Consider the following 26750-nt stretch of genomic DNA (forward strand, 5'->3'; position numbering starts at 1 on the left):
TTTATCTGTGAAACTTCTCCACACAAAAAGTAATGATACCCTTGCATTGACATCATCCAAGTAATAATATCCTTCTGACTGTGCCATAGGGGTAATAACAAGCTTTCAAGTACTTCCATGAGTAATATATTTTTGACATTCTACATAAGAATAAAAAGACTCCTTAAAAATACATACCTCCTATTTGTTCCAGCGCAAATCTCAATATCAATAAATTAAGCTGTTGTGGATTTGAGTGTAGAATTTGACCCTTTGTACCAAAGAAGTAATACAAGTTCTAAGAGACTAGTTATTTCCTCGTTTTAGTAACAATTTTGTAATTACACAATTAATTTGGTTTAATAAACTTTTCATCACTATTCCACATGACAAGTGTATATTAGGAGACAAAGAAAGGAAGAGGGTGACAGACAAGGCTTATCAGAACTCTCTTAAGTTTAATTGCATGTTATTAATCATTCAGCAAATTAGCCTTGAGAGGTCACTGTTGCTCATGCAGGACAGAAGCATTAATGCTAAGATACTACATAGTTTAGTTATGCAGTTACTACTAGGCTTTTTACTCTATAATTCAGTCTTATGTTGACATGCAAAGACTTTATCATGTGACACAGTAGAAGGTTGTTGTGAAATTGTTCATAACGAAAATGTAAACTTTCTTCTTTCAAAGCATTACTTTAATTACCTAATATAACAGATTTAGTACAAAAAGATGATATGTATTCGTTAGGGCACTCTGATCAGATTGCTTCATGTCATAATGTTTCATCACTAACGTGAAATACATTGCAATGTTGATCTTTTTATTAAGCCAATATCTTTTAAAGCTAAAGTTCTAGCAAGTCATACAGGAAGTTAACTATGTGTCTGCTTATTGAGTTTAATTTACTTTGTTGAGCTTTTAATATCATCGGATAAAATACGAAGATCAAAGAAATTTCCTGCCTAAGAGGAAAAGTGAACTGCACGTTTTCATGCTACCAGTGAGACTTCTTGTAACCCAACCAATAGAATAACTGCATTGCAGAGGCATGAATCTTAGGAATTAGACTTGCAGAAAAGCTGCAGTCATCGTCTATAGCTTCTTTCAGAACAAATTCCCTTTTCCATGACTGTGAGCTATTAGAATGCCCATTTTACTCTGACTGCATTCCCATTTGAACTCATGATAAAAGCAGGCTTTCAAAGCTGTTGTAAACTGAGTTCTCTTTTTGCCTACTCACTGAAAAAACAAGTAGTAGAATTTGTCTTACATCAAAAACAAAATTCACTGATTTGTTCTGTTCACGTGTGGAATTACATTCTGCCAATAATGTGAAATCATATTTCATCTGTTTGCAATGATAGCTCGCTCAAACTCTATCATATTCTGTAAGCTAGATTTGATAGCTTTGAGACTGAACAGCATCTAACGCTGTGAGAAATTCTGGTTAAATTGGTGGAATCAATTGCAGTAACCACTTAAGGATGTGCATGGCATGTTTGAACAAACCCGTATAGGATTAGTTTAAAATTATTTTCGTGCTAAACCATTCCAACACCTTCTTTCCTCTCAATATTTTAGATAGGGGTAATTTTGTACTTCTTGGCTGTAAAAGTTATTTTTCAATTTGTTTAGAGCCACATACTTTTACAGTTAAAGCCCTGATTCTCCAAACATTTAAGCATATGCTTAATTTTACCTAGTGACAAAATCTCTTATATACTGACTAACAAGGTAAAAACATTTATAAGATTTGGGCCTTATTTGTATTTCAGGAAATATTTTTACACTCCTCCAAATACTTCGAGCAGCCCTTTTATTGAGCAAACTATGCCTGCAAGGCTGCAAAGGAAACCCAAAATAAAAACAGAGATATCTGCACATTTCTCTAAGAAGGATAGTTTTTTCCATTTAAGATTTAAATGGAAGAGAGAAGGAAGAAGAAAAGTCATAGCAGCACCTGTTACACTGCCTGTTAAACCCATCAACAGGGCAAAATGTGGTATGAACATGGCCATCAGCAGAGTTAACAGGAGAAATGAGCCTCTTAGACCCAGAGAAAATAGTGGAGATCTGTAATTGGAATGGTTGCCTCTAGAAATACAAGCATGCACAATTTCTGTGGCTGCAAAAAAGGGCAAAGGGTAAGAAAGAAGAGCCTTGGTTAAGAGACCCAAATTCACTAGGGTTTGAAGAAATGATGGCAGATTGTCAGTAATAACTTCCTTTGTCTCTTCACCCCAGGTCAAGAATGCAGTCAGTGCAAAAGTTGTTTTCAAGACACAAGCAAAAAAGTGAGTCCAATTCAGCATACATCTAAATTCCCCTGGGTTTTTCATGTTACCTTCAAGCGTGGGAAGAAATATTTGCGAAGTGTAACTGAAAATGATCACCCCTACAGAGACCAAGAAGTCCTCAAACACAATGGAGAGTCTGAATTTTGCCCAGGACCACTGATGTATTTGTGTGAGACAGTAAGTCATCACTACAAGGATGATAATAAAATGGACCAAGGAGCAAAGCTGGCTGAGTTTGGAAACAATTTTGAGAGTCTTGATAAATACACAAGGCAGCAGTGTAACAAATGCAATTACGGACCAAGTTTTCTCAGTCACTGGTACATATGGAAAACTATGTGACAGCAAGTTCCCACTAACAACCAGATACAAAATACATGTCATGATCAGTTCCATCACTTGGGTCACATTGACAACTATGCCACCTAGTTTGGGAGACAGCATGTTGCAGCAGGCATTCGCAATATCTTCATACGTGTCTCTCACTCTCATGAGCTGCCCATCTTCATTTTCTTCATACAGGCAAGCGATTAGAATTTTGCCTGTGTAACAGCACAATGCTGCAGACAAGATAATAAGAAACAGGCCACTGTATCCACTGTGGAGAAGAGCATATGGCAATCCTAGGACAAATATTCCCTGAAAAGGATAAAGAGAAAGAAAAGATAGCACAAAATCCCCGAGGCAAAATGCTTACTAGAAGCCACTGTCCCAAACACTGCTTTCACCTAACTGCATGGTGGAAGTACTGCTACATTCAGCTCAGTAACTAACAATCATGAGAAATGTGTTTGTTTATGATAAATTAAATTATCAGCAAAAATATCTGCTTCTATTGACACACATGTAATGATAAGCTAGGAAAAAGAGAATGTGGCTGAATGATAGAGTCAGGTTCATAGTTAATATTTAATGCTGATGTGATTAGAAACACATTTTAGAAGGTTCATAGGCAGTTATTCAATCAGCATGCATATTAATGAAAAAGGTTCAATATCAGTAAAATTAAGCAACTGTAGCATCATCTGTACAAGTTTCATTCAAATTAAAAATAGCACTGCAGATAGATCCAGTAATGACAATTCTCTTCAGTCTAAAAATTGTTAACAGACCTCTGGAAAGGAAATGGCATTAGAGTGACATCAGACTTTGCTTGTGTTTCTTCCGTGGCTTTTGAACGCTTCATGAAGCCTTTGCTCTTGTTAAGTCTACTGTTAAAGTGACTCTTCTCACAGCTGAGATTCTAGACTGTGCAAACTTATTTAGGTGTTTAAAAATACATGTAAAACATATAGACATACTTTTCTCTAAACAGTTTCTGAAAGGAACAGAATTATACTTATTTTATCCAGTGAAAAAAACCGTGGCATTTTAGTTTCACAGAACACTGTGTGTATTTCTTTGTCTTTTTCCTTCTTTCTTCTCTATATTTAAGGACGAACAACACTTTTATGTGGTTTAATTTCCATCAGCACAAAACCAACAAAACCCTTGAACAATAGTTTTTCATAAAAAGACCCAATTTAGGAAAGATGCTTCCGTGACATTTCTTTTTATGCTACAAAGCTGAAATTAAGCAATGCACGTTACTCAGACTGGTCAGGTGTTTTTTGTTCTTGATGGCTGAAGAAAGGTAAGGAGGAAACAAAATACAGTTAACTAGATCTACAGAATTTTTTACTTCAATATTTCTTACAGCACCGAGGACATGATGAAATACAAGCATTTGTGCTCATGTTTGCTATTCCAGCCTGACAGAAGGACTTGATTTGGATCACACCCATCTAAACTTCATTTCTGACCAAACCTGAGCAACCCCATCTGCTCTGCAAAGCCCATGAACCCCAAACAGAAACAGGCCTCCTCACAGAAGGCGTGCCCACTCTTCTTCTCTCACTTTCTGAATCAGTAGTGCCGCTGACTGCTTTCAGGAGCCAAAGCAGAAGAGGTGAGTTTAATGGTCTAAATCTTAATTTCAGACTTTTCCATCCACAGCTGTGGACACGAAGCCAGGCTGGGAACAAGTGTTTCAGGCATGCTTCCATCTTAGGTGTTTTCTGGCAACTGCCTCAGGTTTTACACCCAGCAGACATTTTCTGTGAGGCAGTCTAGGAGCCCAGCTCTGCTGGAGCTCATCAAGAAGATGGGTGCCTGTCTCAGCTTTGTAGGGTTTATACCTAGTACTCCTAGTCCTGATCCATAAGGAGTGCTCAGAGGACAGCCAATTTTTCAAAATAATCATCAAAGTAAAGTATTCTCCTTTTCTTCCAGCCACAAAATAGCAGTCTGTTTTGGGCAGATTGTGGGATGACCCTCAACCAGAGAAGAAAGATTAGAAGTCCTTAAATTAGAATTTCTCTGAGTCAATGAGAAAAATGGAGTGCCCATCATATGAACGAGCAGCATTGCCTGTTTCACCAGGTTTCACTCTAGAGGCAGATTTCTTTGGCTTTCAGCTGAATTAGAATTGGAAGAATCATATTAAGTACATGCCCTAGTACATTTTGATTGAAAAGGTCTATGCCTTTATATACTGAAACAAAAGTAGCTCTGTTATTATTACTAATATAATAATAAAGTTATTGACTAATACCTTTTTTGGCTGTTTTCAATTACTTAATTTACTGCAGTAGTTTTTTATAAGTGACAGGTGCCATTTCATTTAGGGGCTGGGACATTCGACTACATAGCTTGTGGTAATTCACGCACCCAAATCTCCCCATTCCAATGGCTTAGCTCCATTCTAATACAGGCCTCATGACCCAATTAGCTTGCAGTGTAATTAGCATTTCTTTTGTATGTGAACTTCACAGAAGTGTTCAAAATTCTACCATTTCTGCCATCTAACAGTCTAGTTTCTTAAAAAGACTAGATATCTGGCTGTATCCAGACTGCAAGTAGTACACATGCAACAGTAGCTTTTGGTATCATGCCATTTTTAATTGTGGCTTTGACTGACTGGTAAGTTAGGTAGCTGCCTAAAGAACAAAATGTGTTTTCCTTCCTATGAAAACAATCCTCAGAGAACATTCACATAACAGATTGAGTTTAAAAGCATCACAAATAAACCAAGTCTATGAAAAAAAGTCAGGAAGATAAAAACCAGACAGTCATCTTCCATATTAACATAAGAACAATGATATTTTCTCAGTTCCTTGCAGTTTGTAGCAAGCTTATCTCATTTGTTCCATCCTCACAGCATTAGTATTTTGACCCTTAACCTGCATTTGGGAGTTCAAATGGTATCTGCTGACCCAAAGGGTCACTGATTAATTAAACCAGAGGTAAGTGTCAGCACAGGCCTTGCCCACACAATGGCTTTTCCCCTGCTGAATTTAGGCTATTAACGTTTATATGACTAGCCTCAACCTAAACCAAAGCATAAGTCTTTCAGAGACGTTATCACATTAGACAGCCATTTACAGTCCTCCCCAAAGGTGTCTGCTTTACCATGCTTAATTGTTAGTTTAATCAGAGCATAACATAATTCTAACCTCTAACATCTCCTTGATGTTGTTTATATCAAATAATTTTATTTGGTATATAACACAGACCATGGGATGATAGAGGTGGGGTTTTATCATTGTTTGGGTTTTTTTTTTTTAATCTTCTAAATTCAGACCTTATTAAACAAACCCATTTTTGCACTCTGTATATTCTTTCTTAAAATTGTGTATCAGTGATTACAAATTTCAAATCACATACAGTGAGTTTAGAATTTCTGAATTGAACTTTTCTACAGAAACTGTAAGTTTTCCTTTCAGCTGATGTTTTTGACATCTTTTTTCCAGAGTCTGTAAACAATAGCTGGTGAGATTTGCGTAAGGAACTTACGGTTTCTATGTCCTTCAGCTTTCGGTTAATACTAGAAAGCAAACATTGTGGACCTAACTGGTTTTGCAGCTTTTTGGATACAGATCATGGTTAGTGGAGAGAAATGGGAGAACTCTAAACATGCCAAAACAGTGAATAAGTATGTGGTGAAATGACAGCGCTTTTCTGCATCAACAGAAATGGTTTTTCCACTTAAAAAAACAACCAAACAAAAAATCAACAAGAAAACAAACAAACCCACCCCCCCCAAAAAAAAAAAAAAACACCCCACCAAGTTTAATGTATCAATATGTTGTCAAATTTCTACAAAATATCCAAAAATGTTAGTGATGGCCATTAGAGCTTGTCAGACTTCAAAACTCATTTTGGATTTGATCTACCGTTCTTACCTTTCTGAAAGCAATACTTTCTGTTAAGACCATTTCCTGGATGTCACCAAGTTTAAATAGTTTAGTTTCAAAGAAAAAGATATCTTTAATAAGCACTTATTTTGCTGTCAATTTAATATAACAGTACAGGCATTGAGCTGTGTTCTCCGGCTGAACCTTAGAGCATTGCTTAAAATGACTTCTCTGTGGAAAATTCCTCCTCCATAAAGAAATCATTTAATGGATGTTGCTGAAGGTGCTTTTGTGCCCCTCTCATGAGGAGTGAGTGTACAGAGAATGTAGACAAGGGGTGTCAACATTTCACTGATTCTTTGCTAGTGGAATAGGGGCACAGGTAATTCCTACACCATTTGTTAATGCACATTCAGTCCAGCCTGGCCCCAGCACTTACTCTTATTGAGTCTTCTGTTCCTGTGTTCTCGTGTCCAGATTATGGCACAGACAGCCTTAGCTGTGAGGCTAAGGAACACGAGAGGCAAAAGGAACCATTTTTTAAATTGCCTCCTAGCTCTTAGTTTTAGCGTTCTGTCTGGGAAGTGTTCCTGTCTGAGAGGTTTTATTTCCAACTGTTCTCGTGCAAAGTCAAATACGTTAGCTCTAAATAGTCTGTTTTAAGGTGATCTGTTTACAAAATAGAATAGCACAGGGAAAAAAACATTCACACAGTTGGGTACAGGGAGATGGAGTTTTTGGAAGAGTTCTCTATCACGGCTCAGCTTGAGTGGTTGTGTTCCTTGCCATCACTCCATCCATCCTGTACAGGGAGGGACCCCAAGCTTGCCCAAGGGGCTGCATCTTCCCTTGTCTCCCAAGGCGTTGGCAAGACTTGGGTATTTTCACCCTAGACTGAGGATGGAAGTGGACTGTTCGTTGTCAGTGAGTGAATACATGTGCCTATGTGGAGGTCCTTGTCAAACATCTGGAGTAGACTTAGCCATAGGCAGCTGGGCCTAGAATGAAGGAAGGACTGAGGGTTGAACTGGTGATCAGTCTTTGAAGAAATGGCAAGGACAAGAGCGGAAAGGGCATGTAAGGAAAGGTCAGTCTCAGCCAGAAGCCATTTATTAGCCTTGTCAGAATACCCTCAGGCAGGAGCAACCAGGTATGACAGCTACAACCAGAAATTACCAATCCACCTACAATACAAAACAAGCAGATCAGGATTTCCAAATTACATCTGCACGTTAAAACATTTTTTGCATTTGTCGATGGTTTGACTGCAATAATTGAACTATGTGGGAGTGTTGCCCACACCAGCAAGGCTGGCTGCTTGTTTAAAAATACTAGACATCTGCATTAGTGTAGAATGCAAAAACTGGGCCTTCTGCTATCATACCATGTTTGACACTACTTCACCTCAGGGCAAGCACCTCCCCAAAGAATAAAATGTTTTTAGAAAAATGCATAAATGAGCACAGTCAAGCACTCTGAATATATATAAAAATTTCCTGATGTTCAGTTTTACTTTTTAGTCCCAGGGAAAATGTTTCATTTCATAGGCTGTTTTAACCTGAAATATGACATTTTGAAAAACAAAGCAGATGATAGATTGAAAAGTAATTAAAAAGTAAAGAACATCAAAACATGGTCAGAGTTGAGACATGCCAAAAGACAATGAAATGAAATAAAATGGAGTAGGAGGCAATGCTAAAAAAACCCCAAAAAACCGAGAGAGAGAAAAAGATTTCATCATAAGACAATCAAATAGAAAAATACATTAAGAAATTAAGAAGCATTTAACTGAAAATTATTCAGTTAGTCCAGCTCTCCTATATGCAGAATAAATGCTAATACACCAGACTGCTGAACTATCTCTGATTGCCTTTCTCACCATCTGTAGCTCCTCTACTGGAACGGTTCTTTTAAGCCTAACTATTTTCCCAACTATGTATTTGATTCCCTGCATGAACAAGAGTTAGGCATAGAAACCATGCAGGCAAGCTTCCTTCATGGATCTTCTTGGAAGAGTAGGGTTATAAATTCAAGAACCCTGCTTTTCAGTACACTTTCACAAAATATTTAATTATGCTGGTTAGCATTTGTTAGCATTTAAGATAAATAATTTTCCAGAACCAATGCAAGTCTGTGTGGCTGTGGTTTTTAAAGATACATCTTTATTAGCACTACATTAAAAAAATACAGAAAATCCCTTAATCTCATGCCAGGATAACAGAGCTACTTGCTTGTTGATCTCCATGGGGTTTTTTCCTTTCTAAGCCACCACTGTGATCAATGGTGATTTTGTGTCTTCTTCCAGACCATTGTTGACTACACCAAATAGTACTGGACCAGTTGCCAATTATTCTACTAGATAACCTCCTACCCATATTAGAAACTCTGCCCTTTGACAATAGATCCACACTGACAGTTGCTTTTTTTTTTTTGGATCTGTCACTTTGGCAGGTGTTAATCCATTTAAGGTGTATTCTATTGTTGGACTAATTTTTACATCAGAATGTTGTGTATTATTGTGTCAAAATTCCTTCTAAAAGTCTAAATATATTATTTATCTTTCATTACATATGTTACAATCTCATAAAATAATTATCTCAAGTGTGTTTAATAAGGACTGTAAGGACTCTTTCTCCAAAACCATACTGATTGACACTAACTATATTCCTAGCTTTTTATTCTGTATCAATTAAAACCTGTATTAACAATTACATTCTTTTCTTAGAATTATTGCCAGGTTTCACTAGTCAGGATTTAACTGGCTTTTTAAATATTGGAATGATATCCACAATCTTCTGAAAATTCCACATGTAACAGCGATTGAATAAGAGTATTATGAGGTCAGATGTATCTTTTGTTACATCTCCCAAGTGCAAACCTGCTGGACATTCTGCTTTCAAAATATTAATGAGATACATTTTAACATCCATTTTAAATAGTAACTGTAGTTATCTAATAGTTAATTGTCCAAGTCTAAGCTTGGAAAAAATAGGGTCCTCAATTTATAACTCATGTCTATCTTAAGATAGGTTGTTAGTAGAGCCGAGATGAATTTCCTTTCAGAGATGCCCATTTCTCTTGCGGTGCAACAGAATGTGTACACAATGCAGTGCAGACGCACAGCTTAGAAACTCAGAGTTAACTTTTAAATGTCTTATGCAGAACAGCATGATGCACATCTTGAAAAATTACAAAATGGCCCACTGTTCTCATGTGCTATGAGCACATCCTCCTGATTCTCTACAGAGACTACGTATGAACAATTGCATCTTTTTTTCAAAGTTAAGAACAATTTTAGAACCTCCTTCTATTGCTAATGTAGGAAATCAGTGCAGCAAAATTCAGTGAGAGATCTCAGAGAAGAGGAAGGTGATCTTACATTAGAAAAACTCTAAGCTGATTTTACGCACTCTCACAGTCACATACTCACCATCACTGATGCGTGTGTGTCCTAGTGGCTTCGCCAGGATCACTTGTGCGCACCACGGAGAATAAGGGATACCACCAGTCAAGTGCTCACTATGTGTCTGGGGTTCATGTTGACTAGAGAGATTTTGGATTTACCTTCTGTGCTCTATGAGAGTAGATGCAGTTTTGGATCCTTTGCCTCATTATTTTCTCTCATTCCTCATAAATATTATGCAAAATTCCTTATTTTCATAGTACTATTTCTTTCCCTATCTGCATGTTTTATAGATACTGTCCTCTACTTCGTTCCCTTAACACTTATCTATAGGTCAGTTTTTCTACCTCTCCATTTGAATGAAATCACATATATGTTGCTCTGTAGCAGTTAACACATACCTTCCCTTTCAACTTTGTTCTGCTTTTTCTCCTGGTGCTTTTAGACAAACATACAGAGTCACATATAGAGACACAGATTTTCATTTGTACTTAAATTATACCACTATTAGTATTTCTGTTTCAAATTTCTATGCTAAACCTAGTCTTTTTTTCCTCATTCCTAAAAATTGGGTTTTTACTGTCCTAATCCCTGCGAGATTCCTAGTGTCTTTGGGTTCCTATATCTCTTTGCTACACTTCATAATTTATAATTTAGAATGATTACTCTCGCTCTCCCTTTCTCCCCTTTGCTATTTTATATTTTTAAAATTTTAATTGATACATTCACTTCACACCTGAAGGAGGGGTTTTAACACATAGGTGTACTATTTCTTAATTATGAGATGTGGCTTCTGGACACCTCATAAATTCTTGTTAAACAACTTTCAAATTGCTTTCGCAATTTGCTGTCTGTATTTATTCTTCCTAATAAATTATTTTTCATAATTTTTCCAGGTTTGTAAAATTCACTCTTTTGAAGTACCAAGTATATATATATATATATTACTGTTTTCTGTTTTCCCATAATGAATGTAATTAGATCTACTGATCTATTCATCTTTATTCAAGGTAATGAGGCTCAAAATAGAATTACCTGATGCTAGCTAGGTTCAATACCTTTTGTGTTAGATAATTATCATCTATCATTTTTAGAAACTTTAATGATGTTTTACCACAGACTGCATACAACCTCCAGCATAAGTCTTTAAAACTGAAGTCACCAAGAACAATACAATTTTCCTTACCAGACAATAGCTCTACACAGATAATCATCTCTCTAATATCACTTCTTTTACCTACTCCTTTTTTGTAGACATGTTTTATCTAATTATTTTTAAATTCCAGTCGCATAAATCATCCCACAATGTATTTGCAATGTCAGTGATATCCTATTTCTTCTCAGCGGTAAGAATTTCCAGTTCCCTAGCTGGCTACTCAGACTACTGGCACTGCTCTACAGACACCAGGAAAAGAATTCATCTGCTTTCCCGCTCACTTCACAGTTTGTTCACAGTTCAGCTGAGTTTGAATTAAAAAACACTACGAGCTGTTCTGTGGAAAACTTCAAATATTGTCCATGGCCTGTATGACCTCAGCAGCAGATCCATCTCCTTTAATGTCAGTGAAAAATCTTCCTTTAACTTCAGGGATGGTTGAATTAGACCCCAGCAATCTTGTTTTTCCTGATTTTTGTTATTCTTTCTGCCAATGCCAGCCTGTTTTAGCTGCAGGGAGGAAAGTGGCTAAGGTGTTTATTCTGTGATTAATGCCTGCAATCACCTTATATACTGAGAGAAACTTTAGAAGTGTTGTTCTGTCAATCCTTCAGGTCCCATAAGCAGATGATAAGGCAGATAGACTGCTCAGGAGATGCTGTGATAAGATAAGCAAAGAAGGAAGTCACATGGTCTGCACTGGAAAATGTATGTGTCCATTTGACTGACAGAAGCCACTGATTTTGCTCTCCTTCTAGTGGCCAGATTGGTCTTAAGAATCTCCTAAAGATTAGGAAAGGGAACAGAGGGAAGAAAATGTCTCAACAAAAAAGGAATTGCTGCTATTGAGTGTGACAGCTGATCCCATTGACTTTGCTATTGGTTTAAATATTTGCTCTAAAACTGAAATAATATGCTGATGCTTAATTCTGCATGGTTCGATGGAAAATGTTAGTTTGCATAAATCCAGAGCTGTCTGCAAGAATGCACTGAATCACACAAAGTAAATTCCCTTCCAAAGCAAATTACCTTTTAAGAAAAAATATTATTTTGCTTGCTCTCAAAGGAGAAAGCAGGCTTTGCTAAAAGAATGAGGGCTTTTATTATGTGTTATGTAGTGGGGAGGAAAAAGAGATTAAAAAAGTAAGGCAGTCAAAACTAAAGCAAACATTATTTTGAAAGTTAGTAGCGGCAAGCAACATGTACTCACTGGCTGCTTACTTATTTCTCACATTACAGCTCATCATGGATTCTCAGGTACACGCCCAGTCTGAAGGCAGGTGAGTACTCAAAGCATCCAGTACAGCAACATGTGAGTGAGTTTCCATGAAAATGTGGTCAAAAGAGCTTGACGGGAGGCAGAGAGGGGACTTGGGAGTCCAGAAGCAAAGCAAAGCAGCGGGGAGCCAAATAACTTTATTTGAGTGTGCACTGACATAACAAAAGGAAGAGTTGAAAGTACATAGAAAGTTCAAACTTGGGCTGGGAGAAAGCATTTGGCTTGTTAGGAGTGTGTCATGAATGCTGCCAGTATGGGACAAGCCACAGTTCTTATTACCTTTAACAAGCAGGGCTGAAGAGGAAATGGAAAAAACCAAAGCTGTACTACAAAGAACTTTGCACTGGAACGAACCTTATGCACCTCTGAGAGGTGAAAAGGAAGCCAGGTTACATCTTCTGGAAGCTGGGTTATATTTTCTGAAAGCTGGCGTAGGATTTGTCATGACTGCATGCAGAATAAAAGGTGACTGAATCCTCCCCTGGCTAATATTATCCTGTTCTCTCCTCAGTGCAGACTCAACCACCAATTTTAGGTGGACTCTTACTCAAGCTATAATGACTCCCAGAGCTCAGCATATAAAGGGGAAATTTGTCTTACAGCACTGCCTGGAGAGAACACAGTTAATAGTCTGGATGAAGGACGTAAATAGTGGTATACTACTATTTTTGGTCTCTAGGAATCAGTAAACTGATATGGAGGAGTATCATAGTATATTCTTCTGGAATACGTGAGAAAAGATGCTGTCTTACAATTAGGCTGGATATAGACAAGAAATCTCTACTGCTTTGCCTCTCTTAACCTCAGTTAAACTTCGGTGGCACCCCCAGATGCTTCTACCTTTAGGGTAAAAGAAACAGCAACTGATTTTACTGCTGATATTTCATCATGCACAGATACAGGTGAAGTTGATGTTACAAATGAACTCCCATAATGGAGGTGTCTCTCTCCTATAATGATATAAAAGACCACGTTATTCTTAAAATTCAATCAAGTAGAATAATTCTCCTAATTTCGAGTAGATAAGACAAACATTCCCAAATGTGTATAATCAATAATAAAGAGAAAAAGTAAAGATCAGAAAAGAAATGTGACTGAGTTTTCTGGCACGACCTGAGTACTCACCATAAAAGCAGAACTATTTTTTAAAAAAAAAAAAGTTATGCATTGTGAAACCAGGCATATGGCATATAAAAAGCATGTCAAAGATGTCTTTTTAAGGTGTCTAGATGCAAAATACTTGAAGTATTACTACTTGAGGAGTTATTTCTATTTGTACAGCCTGTGACACAGTGGTTCTTGACCTCTACTGGCCCATGAACAAAAGTAGTGGAGTTATAAAGTAAGTCATATTACTTTTCTGAGGTTTTGTTTTTTTTTTTTTTTCTTTTTCTTTTCCTCTTTTTAAAACAATTATTTTCTTGGTCTGCAGCCACACTGGAAAGACTTGGAGACAGGATGCTGTCTGGAAACAACAGCTGAGGGTCTCTGGGTGAACAAACTGGGGACTTTGATTATTCTTGACCTTTGACAAAGATCTCAGGTTTATTCTTAACTTTTAGATACAAATACTGTCTGTATGGATAGAGATAAAGCCACTTCTTTCATTATTATAACAAAGTTAGTTAAGTAATTGCTGTAAAAGTTTGTATATTTATAAAAAAGAGTTTAATTTCTTTTTCTTATCCTGAGCCATTCTGACAGTGTAGGGAAAACTTCTCAGCTCTATTGGATCTCTCCTTTGTTCATACTGCAGTGTTAAGAGCTGTAGCGATTTCTTATTTGAGAAATTTATTTTAAGATCGCATTTAGTTTCTGTTCCTTTCTCCTATATAACTTTCCTTTCTAACATTCAAATTTTTAGGCAAAATCCCAATTTATTCATGAGGTGACATTAATGGATTTTAGGTGAAAACTCACTGACTGTTACTAAAGTTGCTAAAATGACTCCTTTTTTTTTACTTACTTTGGTACCCAAGGAAATGATCACTTCTTAGGATCTATGAATTGGATTAATCTAAACCAGACATTTAATGAATGAATACATGCAGTAGCGGAAAAGACATCCATGACCAATCTACCTTGCCTTGATGCACACTTGTTAGGAATGGGATTCCTAAGAAAGCAAAGTAAAGCAAAGCTAATCTGCTAGCTCTGGAAAGGATGGATAGAACTAAGGATCAACAGAGGACTATTCATTCCAACAATGTAGAGCACTTTTTTTAGGATTTGTGAATCTCCACCAGAGATGCCTCTCTCTCTCTCTATGTTGTCTATAGAGTGAGATGAACTCCTTTACGAAGGCCATGAGACTGTGAGGTGCCCAGGAAGAGCAAAGGAAGAGCAGGAAGCTGGATAACTTGGGTGCATCACTGCACCAGGGGAGGCAGGGACAGGGAGTAAAAGGTGTCATTAGGTAAACTGGAGAGCACTAGAACATAAGGTTGTGAACCATATGAGGTAGCAACAAGGGGTAGGAGAATATGACGGGCATGAGGCTGTGAGGAAAAATGACTGATGTGAGAAATATCTAACTATAGGCATAAACCACGAATAAGTAGAAGGCTAGAGGGAAAGTATGAATTATGCAGCTGATTATCCTTTCTGATTAGGAAAGGAAACCTTCAGGAGAGGAATGGCAGCTCCTCACAATTTAGGAGATAGCAAAGAGTCTCTGAAATCCCATCCAAGCAGCAGAGGGAAACCTACAGTTTTGTGCAGGTATTTTATTTTTAACTTGACATGACAACAATAAAAAGTACAAAAGGAAGAGCTCAGAGCAGCTGGCTTCCCAGCAAAAGTGAAAAAAATCAGCAGGCAAGCAAAAGCAACAAGAGCAGGAGTGGAGAACTCATTTTAAACTCCAGATCCCAATTAAAGCTTAGAAGATTTTTAAGTCCCTTAAGGGAAGGTGGCTGGGGAGATGTCATTTGGAGTTGCAGAAATCATGCAGACAATGAGACAAAAGAATGGCTTTAAAATTTAGTGATATAGAATAGAACTTAGTGCAAAATTCTAAATATGATACAAACAGTAAAATGAGGGAATTAACAGTCATTATAAAGGAAAAAATGAGATAATTTCTTATAAACATAGATAACCTTCTTATAAAAGAGAAATATCTTGCATCATATAATTCTTATACCCATATTTATGTTTCTTCAGGTTTCAGTAGAACTACACATAATTTCTGAAATACCCAGATTTAGTTTAAAATAATCAAACTAGAATGGGTTTTAAAACTGAAAACAATCCTTTGCTTATCAGGAAGGAACTAGCCTGAATCAAACATATTTCTAGAGGGGAAAACTGAGCAATAAAAAAAACGTATCATGAATGGAAATACCCATGTACAGTAAAGGCAAAAGCTGAAGCTACCATTGTTACTGATAACATAAAATAACCAAAAATACTTGCTCTAGGGACCAACAAAACATAACCTGCTGGTGCTGTTATTTGTGTCAATTCAAGAAATGGACTGAGAGAAATTGAAATGGATAGCAGAATATGTGTGTATGAGTTGAAGTGAATGTTTCCTCACTTTGACTCATATGTTTACATTTTTGAGAAGTAAATATTAAATTTGATTTTTTTTTTTTGTTAGCTATTTAGTGAACACAGTATTGTACATATGGCAAAACTAGTGCCACTGGCCAAGAATACAGAGAAACATTGCCTTCCAAGAAACATGTGTGTGGGGAGAAGAGGGAGAATAGATGCAAATAGAAGTAATTTTTTTTTTTTTTATTTAGCTTTAGGGGCAAAACATTTTATACAGCTTACTGTGTTAAAACTAGGTTACAATATATCATCTTCAGTACTGTGTGTAATCAGTGTTTAGGGCTTTTTATTTTCTCAAATAGCTCCATTTGCTCATTCAGACAGAGCTTGTGCCATTTCAGTGAATCTCCTGCTATCAGGAATTATACACATTGAAGTAAACTGTAGATTAACCATCTATGGATTGTGTGGAAGAAGCTTTACCATTTGGAAAGTCTAATATAGAAACATTACTATTTCTGATTCTGTCAGTACCTTATAATAATTCAGATGTCCTTTACTTTCAGCATTAAATTTTCATACGTACCTGCAGATGTTGAGCTTGTCAGCCTTTATTCCTTGATGAACCCTAAGGCTCGCCCTTTCTTTTTATTAAAAAAAAAAGAGCTTCCTTCTGAAAATTTGTTAATGGAAGTGAAGGAAGTTTATAAAAACCAGGAAAGGAACGCTATCTGACAAAATATTTTACTTTCTGCTGCCTATCACTATGTTCTTGCTGTCTTTGGAGGAATGTTATCTTGGGAGGAGTTACATGTCTAAATATGGTTTATTAAAGCAAATTCGCTGAGGTTACACACCTCATAAGTTTAAGAATAGGGACAGAAAGAACATTTTAAGGAAAAATATTTTCCATCAGTGATAGCTGGTCAGTGGCATGTGCTATAGAGAGGCACAAATGTACAACTAATCTCAGCCACAGAAGGATGGTAAATAATTATAATAGGTAATTTGGGCTTTATTTTGAAAGTTGACATAATATCACAACAATAAAGTAAGCAGATATAACAGATATAGAAATTAAAAGTTGCCTAATCATAGTGTTTTTACATACCATGTGACCTGTCATGAATCAAAAAAGGAGAAATTATACCATCTGTTTTCATTCAGCTTGTTAAAAATGCTCTCAGGGATTGATAAGACCAAAAAGCATGGTAGATTAATTTGATTTTAGTGTAGCAGAAAAGTACATCAGCTGTTCCCTTCACCTGAGGGAGCCAGAGATCCTTGTTCTGCAACAAGTCGTGGTGCATTGGCTTCTCCCATGGAATAGAGTGATCATTGCTTTCAAGCAGCTGACAGTTACTTGATCCAGTTTGGTAACATTTACTATTTCAAAGGGTATAATTTTCATAATGGTACTATCTATTTATCTTTGATATCATGTTTCTGTCATTCTCTTTCTTGACCATCTGGATTTTTAAGATGGAATGCCCATTTTAATATCAGAATATTCTAAAAGTACTTTCATCATATTTGTCTGCTGATTTATCTTGTGCCCAGCCTCTACAATGGGTCTCAATAGCAAGAAGAATCCATTCTATATAGGAAAAAAGAGAGGAAATTGAATCAAATGTCAAGCTGATTTATCACAGGCCACATCTAAACTATCATTATTTTGTAAAGAGTTTCTGTAAAATAGAAAACATTTTGAGTCTTGCTTTCTAAATTGTTTTCATTATTGGAGCACCTGGAAGTCCTTGATCAGAATCCCATTGTACAGGGCACTGTGTGAACAAAGTACAAAAAATGGTCTCTTCTCCAAAGAATTTAAAACCTAGGGGTAAGATAACAGGAAACAAGTACAGGCAGACAGGGGAGTGAAGGAAACCATGAGTCAATATGGAACTGTGAGTCAAGAGAGCAAATGGTGGTTTCAATGCAGCTTATAACTGTGAAATTTTCAGCAAAAGGACATTTCTAAGACAATCAGAGGAGTGCAAATAAATATCTTCATATAAGTTCATAGGAATGCTTGTTTAAATATTTAACAAACTGACAATGGTAATTGTAACTGGGACAGAGATCAGAGTGAATAGATGCAGAAAGGTAAATGGTAGATTGTTGAAGAAAAGATGACTAGCTTACATTTGATTTGCTAGTTGAAGAGGTGCTTGCAAGAGCTGGTGGACACATGGGGTATAGAACTGCATCAGCTTTCCAGGTCAGTGTGCGTGGGGCAAGCTTGGCAACGTCAGGGAAGAGTGTGCTACTGTGACCCAGATGGACAATTATTAGCTCTCAGATAAGAGTTTTAGCCTTGTGGATTGGTACATGAGACTGTGTATTAGTGATGGTTTACAATAAAAATAAGCAGAAGCTGGACATAGTCTGAGTGTGAAGATATAGAAAGAGGCCTGACTGAAAGATGATGTCGGATGATAGGCCTGGATGGCAGCAAGGACAGAGACATTCACAGGCGGTGAAGAAAGGTTGGTTTGGGCAGACTCTGGATGGAAGAGGAGGAGCTCTGATTAGCTGCTTCTACTGACTGCTGAGCAGGCAGACCAGTACTTTACGTGGACAGCAGAGGGATCTAAATAAGATGTGAACTTGAACCGATCCAGGAAAACACACTCTGCCGTCACGCCACACTCCCACAGGCGGTGAAGGGTGCGGTGTCTATCGGCAGTATCTCTAGCAGCCCTGACAGCCTGAGTGTGCTGCAGGTGATGGCCTCAGGCAGGAAGGCAGGAGGCAGATGTTCCAGAGCGATCACCAGTGTTTGCTGTGTGCCTGGTTATGCACAGCAGCGTAGAGCAGTCGTCGCTGTGTATTAATTCACTTAACGCTTTTCCTTATGAAAAATTCTTGCAATGAAGCATACAAATAGAGTGGTGCAGCATGTGTGTGCCTCTAGTTATCTATCTACCAATGCAAAAGCTTTTTCTAGGCATTAACTCCCCCCAGAGTGGGCCACCTCCTGGGTGACTTACTTAAAAGTTTCCTAATGATGAAATGAAAGAAAAAGAGGCCTGGGAAGCAGAGGCACAGTGTTCAGGTTTCTGAAGTGTTATTCACACGTACTATTTATTTTATATATGTCACGGGAAAAATGCAAACTGACACACCCTTTTTGCAAATATATGTAAATGTGGATGTAAATCACACCTCTTTCACTTGGCAGGTTGTCTATTAAGCTCTAGCAACACCGTTGATAGTAGTTGGCCTTTGAAGAATGGCAGGGTTTAAAGCTCTTGGGTGGAGATGTGCTTTCACTTCATCCATGTAACTGTACTTAAGCTGGCTGAGATATAAAATAGCAGAAACATTGATGTCCCTGCTAAGGGCGTTTGTTAGCAAGCTGAATTTGGCAGTATGCCAAAGCAACTTGCAAATTCGCATTAATGCAAAGGTTCATGTTATTACTGGCTAGAAAGCCCTGCTGTATGGAGACGAGCTGAGCTGGTCTCTCCCAGCTCCCCCACTGAGCCCCACGCCAGGACCCAGGTGCCTGTTCCCTGCTCTGACTCCATCAGACCTCTTGCTGCAGGGCAGGAGGAAGGAGGCGGGAGGGCCCCTCCACATGAGGCCGGGTTTGCCTTTGACCACAAAAGCTTTGTTCATAGCCTTTACTGGCAAATATGTTTGAAAGGTGGTTGAAAATCAGCACCCAAGTACTCGGCTGTGTCTGTGCACTTTTCCTCTCCTCTGTCCTCAAATACACACCGAGTAGTGACCAAATCCGTTTTGCACTGGATGCAGCAGTTAGGGTAAGCATCAGCAAGACCCATGTGCTTTACCACTTGTATCAGGTGCCCATGCCCAGGCGCTGCCAGGGAAGGGCTGCGTGGGCCTCTGTGAGGAGCAGTCAGGGCTGCCCGGTGCCAGATATGGTTCTAGCCAGCTCGAACCCACCCACCACAGGGATTGGCTGAGCCCTGCAGCTAAGGTGGCGGTGCTGTGGGGAAAGCCTGGGTAAGGAAGGCCTGAAAATGCCACAGAGAGAGGAGAAAGGTGGCCATAGAGGAATCTGGAGTGAAAGAGTGAAGCTGAGCACGGGAAAGGCAGGAGGAAGGCTATTACTTTAACGTCTGTCTTTTTGTTTCGTAATACCAGATGCAGTAATTAAACATATATAAACTAGCAATAAAGTTAAATTTCCCCAAGTTGTGTCTGTTTTGTCCATAACTATAACTGTTAAGTGAGCTCCCTATCTTTATCTGGACCTATGTGCTTTCTCACTCCTGCGCTCTTTGCTCAGCCCTGCCCAGCTGGTGGTGGGTGGGTGAGTGGGTGAGAGGGAGGGAGTGTGGCTATTAGCCAAGGCTAACCTGCTTTCAGATAGGAATACTGTAGCCTCACACCTATAAAATAACTGTTCTAAAAGATTAATAGTAGTAAATTTTCCAGATGAAAAGATTTTCAAACTTTTATGACAAGTGAACAATGAACAAGAAGCCTCCACTTACAAGAAACAGGCACTTGCAAGACTTTCTTGACCAAACTGTGACAAACTGGACATCAAGTGCAGGAGAAGTATACTATGGATTGCAGTGACTTAGCTACTGTTTCTAAGAATAACCTTCAAGATAATATGGTGGCTTCGAATTTAAATGCTGAAATACATAGATTTCAAAAGTACTAACCAAGAAGAGTTTCAGCTAAAGTTGTTGGAAATAATAGATAATTGACATTTCAAGAAAACATTTACTTGTCACTTGATTTTTAGCAATGTAAGGTTATAATTTGAGGTTCTGAACAGAATTATTCAGATTTCTTTAAGCACAGCAGTGGTTCTGGCTACTGTTATCAAAAGGACATAATATTAGACAGCAATGTCAGTAAAGCTCAGGTAAAAATCAGTTAAAGATATAAAATAAAGGTATTGGTTAAGAACAAATATTTTTAAACATATCTATCTTATACCCGGTGCAACCAAGATATTCAGATTTAAGCCTGAGGTTGCTTGTTAAACTTTTTGTTCAGTGTTATACTTTAGAATGCCTCCCTCTGATCTAACATGAGATAATTATCTCATATGATAATTAGCTTAAATCATCGAAATAATAAATTATAGACCATGGTATATTAGTTATAGCCAAACTGTTGAGGCTATTAGAGTTATTTGTGAAGGCAACAGAGAGAGAGAGAGACCTCCTTTAACTCTCCTGCAACTCATCTATTGGGAAATGCAGTTTTAGGCCCATGGTACAGGCAAGCATAATCTAAGGACTGCTGTAACTTCTAAAGATTTTTAATATGTTTTTTTAACACCTAGAAGGCTGCAAGAATTGCAATACTTTGATCCATTACTTGTGCGACCCATGTACTTGTTTCTGGGATGCTTCAAGAGATAGTATGGCGCTTTCTGAACCAATTGTCCATATGTTGGGGACTGTCTGTATGTCCAGGGAATAATTTGTAGAGTAGTTATGTCGTATCACAGCTACTACTAGCTGGCAAATCTGACACAGAGGGGCTATGGAAAACTGATTTGCCACTCCTAACATTTCTATAATAGTTACAGTAGAATATGCTGATGTAAATCCATTCAACACTCTCTCCATCTGTTCATTGCCCAGATGATGTGACAAACAACGTAAAATGCAAAACCTACAAAACAGCAACTTAAATCCCATGAGTACAATACAAATCCTTCCTGGAACGAGGAACAATTTTAGATGAGCCACCTCTCTATGTTTAGGAGTTCTGGTTTCATAACATTTTTAGTGTTTGCAGCTGACCAAGGGAAAAGTAGACTGATACAGTGCATTCTCTAATGAGATTTATGGGAATGGCAGTTAGTTAACTCAAAATCGAACCACTGCACAGTGCTTACATGTCAAATAAAGAGATTTTGGTGAAGTAGATATAATATCATTGTTGCAGGATAACACATTTTTTATTAAAAAACCTTTATGATATAAAGTAGGGTTGGGAATAGAGAGAATATATATCCTGCATGCAGCTTTCTCTGTGCTATATGAATATGTGCACAAAACTAAAGATATCTATTGCAGGGTCTGAGCTGAAATAAAAGGTTATATGAAGTGGTGACGTATGTCCAGAATCTTTTTTTCCCTCAAGAGAAAATCCGAAGAGAAAACCAGGGCACAAACATTAGTTACAGAGTCTTCTTCCCTAAAATACATCTTTTACCAGTCGCATTGCATAATGGTGACATTCTATCAGGAAGGAAAAACAGATCTGAGTGTAGATGGCTCTCACCAGGCTCTAGACTCTTTTTGGGTCTCCATATATAGGTTTATGGTTGCAAACCTGTGAGAAATAAATTTGGTGAGCACTGCAGGTTCATTTCAGCTAAAATCATATTAACTGGCATTTTTACGTGCACCACAATAGCCCTACAGTCTTGGTATTTTACTTAGTGCTGACATTTTTTGACTAGCTCCATTTGGAAACTTGAATTACTTGCTGGTCCTAGATTAGATATCAGCATTGGGCATCTCCCTTTAATTCTCAGTACCACCTCTTGATGTGAGATGCAGCAGTTTGTTTCCCTCAGATATCTATAATTTAGTTCAGAGTATGACTTTAGCTTCAATGTATAATTCAAGGAAGTTGCTGCTCTGGGCACCAGAAAGGATTGACCCATGTTCTCAAGCCTGGAAAATAAATATTTAAGATCAAATACTACAGTTAAGATCTTAGTGGTTATTTAGTTAAATGCGACTAAATTATTTAAGGTTGAGGATGAGAAGATTTGTATTATGGTATATCTAATGACCTGATGGTGAAAACATGTAGCTTTCTAAGCACGCAAGCATGTACATATTTATATTTAGAAAATGCTTAAATATGGTGTCAGTAAAGCCTAATGGGAGAGGTGTTTAGACACTTCAAAAAGATGTCTGCCTTTATATCTTTTATATCTGCTAATTCTGTTTCTTAGCGTCACTGTGTTTTCCAATGAAGTCTTTGGGAGCTGTTGATACTCGGTAAGCACATCTAGGGAGATGAAGGCAGGTAACTCAGAGGAAACATCATAGAAAAATAAATATTAACTATGAGATATTCTCAAGTGAATCTTTTAGAGTCATAAAAATGAGCCAAATTGGAACCCAATATGGAAGTGTGTCTACAATGGCGCACCATGAAGGATATACAGATATACACTTTCATTTTTAAAAATGGTGAATATTGAAGTGTTGAGTCTTTTCTAAACTAATGTACAATATACAGAATATAAATATAATGAGCATATTTATGATAACTACTTTAATAATTATTAATTTGTTATTGACACAATATTTAATAATTATTAATAATACTAATTGCATTACTGTTATTCCTAGGGGCACTTACAATAGACAAGCACCCCGTTGTGTTATTCTGATCATGGAACAAGAAAATTGTCTCTGCCATAGGTATTTCTAATCTTTGTACAGCTTAATGTCTGCAAAAGACAGGAGGCAAAAGATGGCTACAGTAGGCATCAGATGCATTGAATCAAACGGCACATTCAATATGCTTTGATACATCATGTTTTACCAAATGTCAAAGGAAGAATTGTGTGCTTATATTACACTGTATTTTAAAGATTGGACAAGCGTCATAATACTGAAAGCACTTTGGAGTTGCTTGGTAAAGTAGCTGACTGTTCTGCACTGTTAAACTTGTTTGTGCTCCTGAGACCTAAGTGGAGATAGATTCACAATGGTGTAAATTACAGTTATGCTGAGATGAACATTATTTCACTTCTTGCCCTTATTTTCACTTCTTCCCTTTCTCTCTCTCGGTTTTTCTCCATTCTTTGTTGTCTTGTACCACTTCATGATGCTACAGACTGAGTGCCTTTTTCTTTTACTTTGGCTTTGTCTTTCTTGGACAAACATTCACCATACTGTTTGCAACAACCCTCCTATGTGTGGCTGGCAAATAAATAGACTTTATTGTCCTTTGGTTTGGCTGTGAAATGCTGTAGCATTAGAATTTAACTACCTTCTTCCTTGTGACTGTTGCTTTGCTTATAGATCCAGTACTACTGTACAAGTCAGTACAAAATTTTTTTGCCTTTTACTGATATATACAAAAAAATGCAACTTGCATGAGTCTGCCAGGCAATGCTGTTCATTTTCCCTTTTGATTTAACTCAGCTTTATAGTCTCTGTCCTTACCTAGATTAACTGGATACAGGTTTTCATTTGTCTGTGCAGTGTTGGAATATGAAGCATGTTTTCCCATTTAATGTTTCCCTGGAAACTTTAAATGCCTGAAGCAATCGTTTACACGTACAATATTGTCACCAAAAGTGCATGTTTTTTCAGTTGAAGTTAAAAACAAAATAAAAATATCTACCCATTTGTTTGAAAATATTTGCATTTAAAACACTGTAAGAAAACCCTTGTATTTAATTTCAGAGACCAAAGAATTAATAATTCCTAAAATAAATCTGGATTATGAAATAATTCACTTTTAAACTAATTGTATTCACCAGAATAGCTGTTTAGAACACTTCAGAATTCTGCTGAAATATTTACCTCTAATTGCCATGCAAAACATTTCTGCCCTTTCTTCTGGGTAGGGCAAAAACAACTGTCATTTTAGCATAGTCTGCACCAGTCAGGAGTGTTTGGATTGTTTTAATCATTCGGTTCACAACTCTGACTTTCTCTTCAAAGCTATTCATAGAAATTTCTTCAAACTGTTATTTTTTACTGACAGTTGCCCCTTTAATATTCTCTCCTCTCTCCTCCTCTCCTGCCTTTCCCCATCCCTTTTCTGCTCTCTACCCTTGTTCCTAAACCAAATGCCAAGGTATCAGGAAATATACACACGTATGTACATAGATTCACATATGTGCTCACATACTCACACAGCTTCACAACGTGTCATTAGGACACTTCATTTGTACTCTTAACGAAACTGCAGCTCCTGAGCTTTGCCATCGTCAAGGAAGAAAGCTCAATACAGCTGTAGCCAACTGCTCTTTTAATGCTGATTTCTAAAATATTTGACCAAATGAGATCCAACAGCAGTATCCAACACTCAGCACATGGAGAGTTTTGACTAAGACTGTAGTTACTGATCTGACTGGATAGTTTAAATTTGTCCTGTTTTTAAATAGGCAACTGTATGTTTGATAGTCTTTTTACACTGTGTTATTGGTCTATTTTTTTAACTGGAATTTATAATATTAATAATTAATAGCAATTGTGTACATAACGACATTCAGGAATTTTTAGGCACTTTGATGTATTTACTGAGGCATTATTATTTTTGTTTTTCAGAAAGGAAAACAATGGGTGAGAGAGAACATGACTTGCCAAAAGGTCATACAGCAAATATTGACAAAATTGGCTTCCAGAATGAAATTTTGGCTGCGGTGAAATCAAAGGCAAAAGTCACAGAGACAACAATGGGCTTTCATCCCAGACTCCTGTCCTGACTAGATGCTGCTGAGGGAGACTGAAGATAAAATGTGTTACTAGAATGTAGTTGGAGTATTTTAGGACTTCACACTTTTATTCACAGCTAAACATTTTCTGAGTATGATATTCTGCTGTGCCCTAGACGTTATTGTATTGGCTCTGGTGTGGTGGTGGTCGTGTTTGAAAATACGACAGCATTAGAAATATGTCCTTTCTTTTCCTCCTTTGCAGAGCTGAGGGATGAACTGGATACATAAACAAATGTTCATTGGTGTAATCACAGACTTGTGTGACACTGGAAAGATTATTTTTCTATAAAGTGCCATAAAAAGTATATAAGTAACAGTTACTGGGACAAATATGTCTGTGGATACTGCTTTCTTCTCACCATGTCAGACAGAAAGTTAGTGATAATGATAGAATTATGTAAGGAAATGAATCATGAAAAGTGAGAAAAAGAATCTGAAACATTTAATGCTAAATTTAAGGATTCAGAAAGATACTCAAATTCCACACAGAATTCTGGGACCAAATGCTTTCAGTCTCTTCAACACGACTATTTTCTTTAACATTTACAAGTATTATTATGCTTCTTGTGCTTCATGCTCCAATTTATATCTAGTCTAACTTACATGTCAGTAAATTTCTGTCTGACGTCAGTCTGGCTCTCACTATCCTCTTTTTATTAGATGTTTACCTCACATTTCTATCAAACATCCTGTCACTGAAGTCACATATACTTATTAAAGATAATGTCTGCAATTCCAAAACAGGTGCAATCACCACCTTTTCATTTTCACTTAGTTTAAATATTTTTAAAACTTTAGCTAACATATCTATCTTTTTTTCTCTCTTTGGAACGTTAGTTTTTCAGACTGCTAATCTTATGCAGAAAGACTGACATATATTAGTAATAAATTCATAGAAACTTTTCAGAATATTGCAAAATGATGGTACGGTTAAGTAAAATATAGCAGGCTAAGTGATGTCCAGGTTTTTCAAATGATGATTGTAATGAGCGGGGAAGTAAAACGTTACCTGAATGGCATTTGTTACATTCCATCCTGCTTCCCAGCTGGTGAGCAGTTTGACCTGGGCACGTGGCGGGGGAGCTGGGGACTTGTATTCTGGATCCTGGTGGCAAACATCAAGCTCAAAGTTCAGGGGTCCATCTGGTTCCTCTCTCTCCTCACTGTGAGCTCTGTTCAGTTCATCTCTTCTAGCAAAATTCACGTGCTCTTCATCAGAGCTGTCTAGGCAGCTGTCCCATCTCACCATTCCCAAAAAGAGAGATGGTGTTTCCCTAAAGCAGTTGAAAAGAGATGAAAAGGTCTGCTTCAGGTGAGCCATCCTGAATAATAATGTAAAATCTTTCCTTACATGTCTTTTTTTTTTTTTCCCCCCCCAGCAGTTTTACGTTGTTAATCCTTTTGTTAGGTTAGCCTTGATATTGTATGATATGATTAATGAAGTTTGTTGTCCTTAGTTCATTTATTTGTGCTGGTTTCAAATGCCAGCTAAAGAAATATCTCCAGGGTCTTCAACATACTGCCCAGAGTAGTCT

General features: G+C 37.4%; 1 protein-coding gene across 1 annotated transcript; it reads right to left on the reverse strand.

Moving 5' to 3' along the window:
• Positions 1 to 1767: 1767 nt before the first annotated feature.
• LOC104644186 (vesicular inhibitory amino acid transporter) lies at positions 1768 to 26464 on the reverse strand. Its single transcript, XM_010313723.1, has 2 exons — positions 26225 to 26464; positions 1768 to 2919 (listed from the first exon to the last, which is right to left on the reverse strand). The coding sequence occupies exons 1-2, from the start codon at positions 26462 to 26464 to the stop codon at positions 1768 to 1770; spliced, it is 1392 nt and encodes a 463-aa protein (XP_010312025.1).
• Positions 26465 to 26750: the final 286 nt, after the last annotated feature.

This window comes from Balearica regulorum, chromosome 3, assembly GCF_011004875.1.
Source record: "Balearica regulorum gibbericeps isolate bBalReg1 chromosome 3, bBalReg1.pri, whole genome shotgun sequence".
NCBI classification, from domain to species: Eukaryota; Metazoa; Chordata; class Aves; order Gruiformes; family Gruidae; genus Balearica; species Balearica regulorum.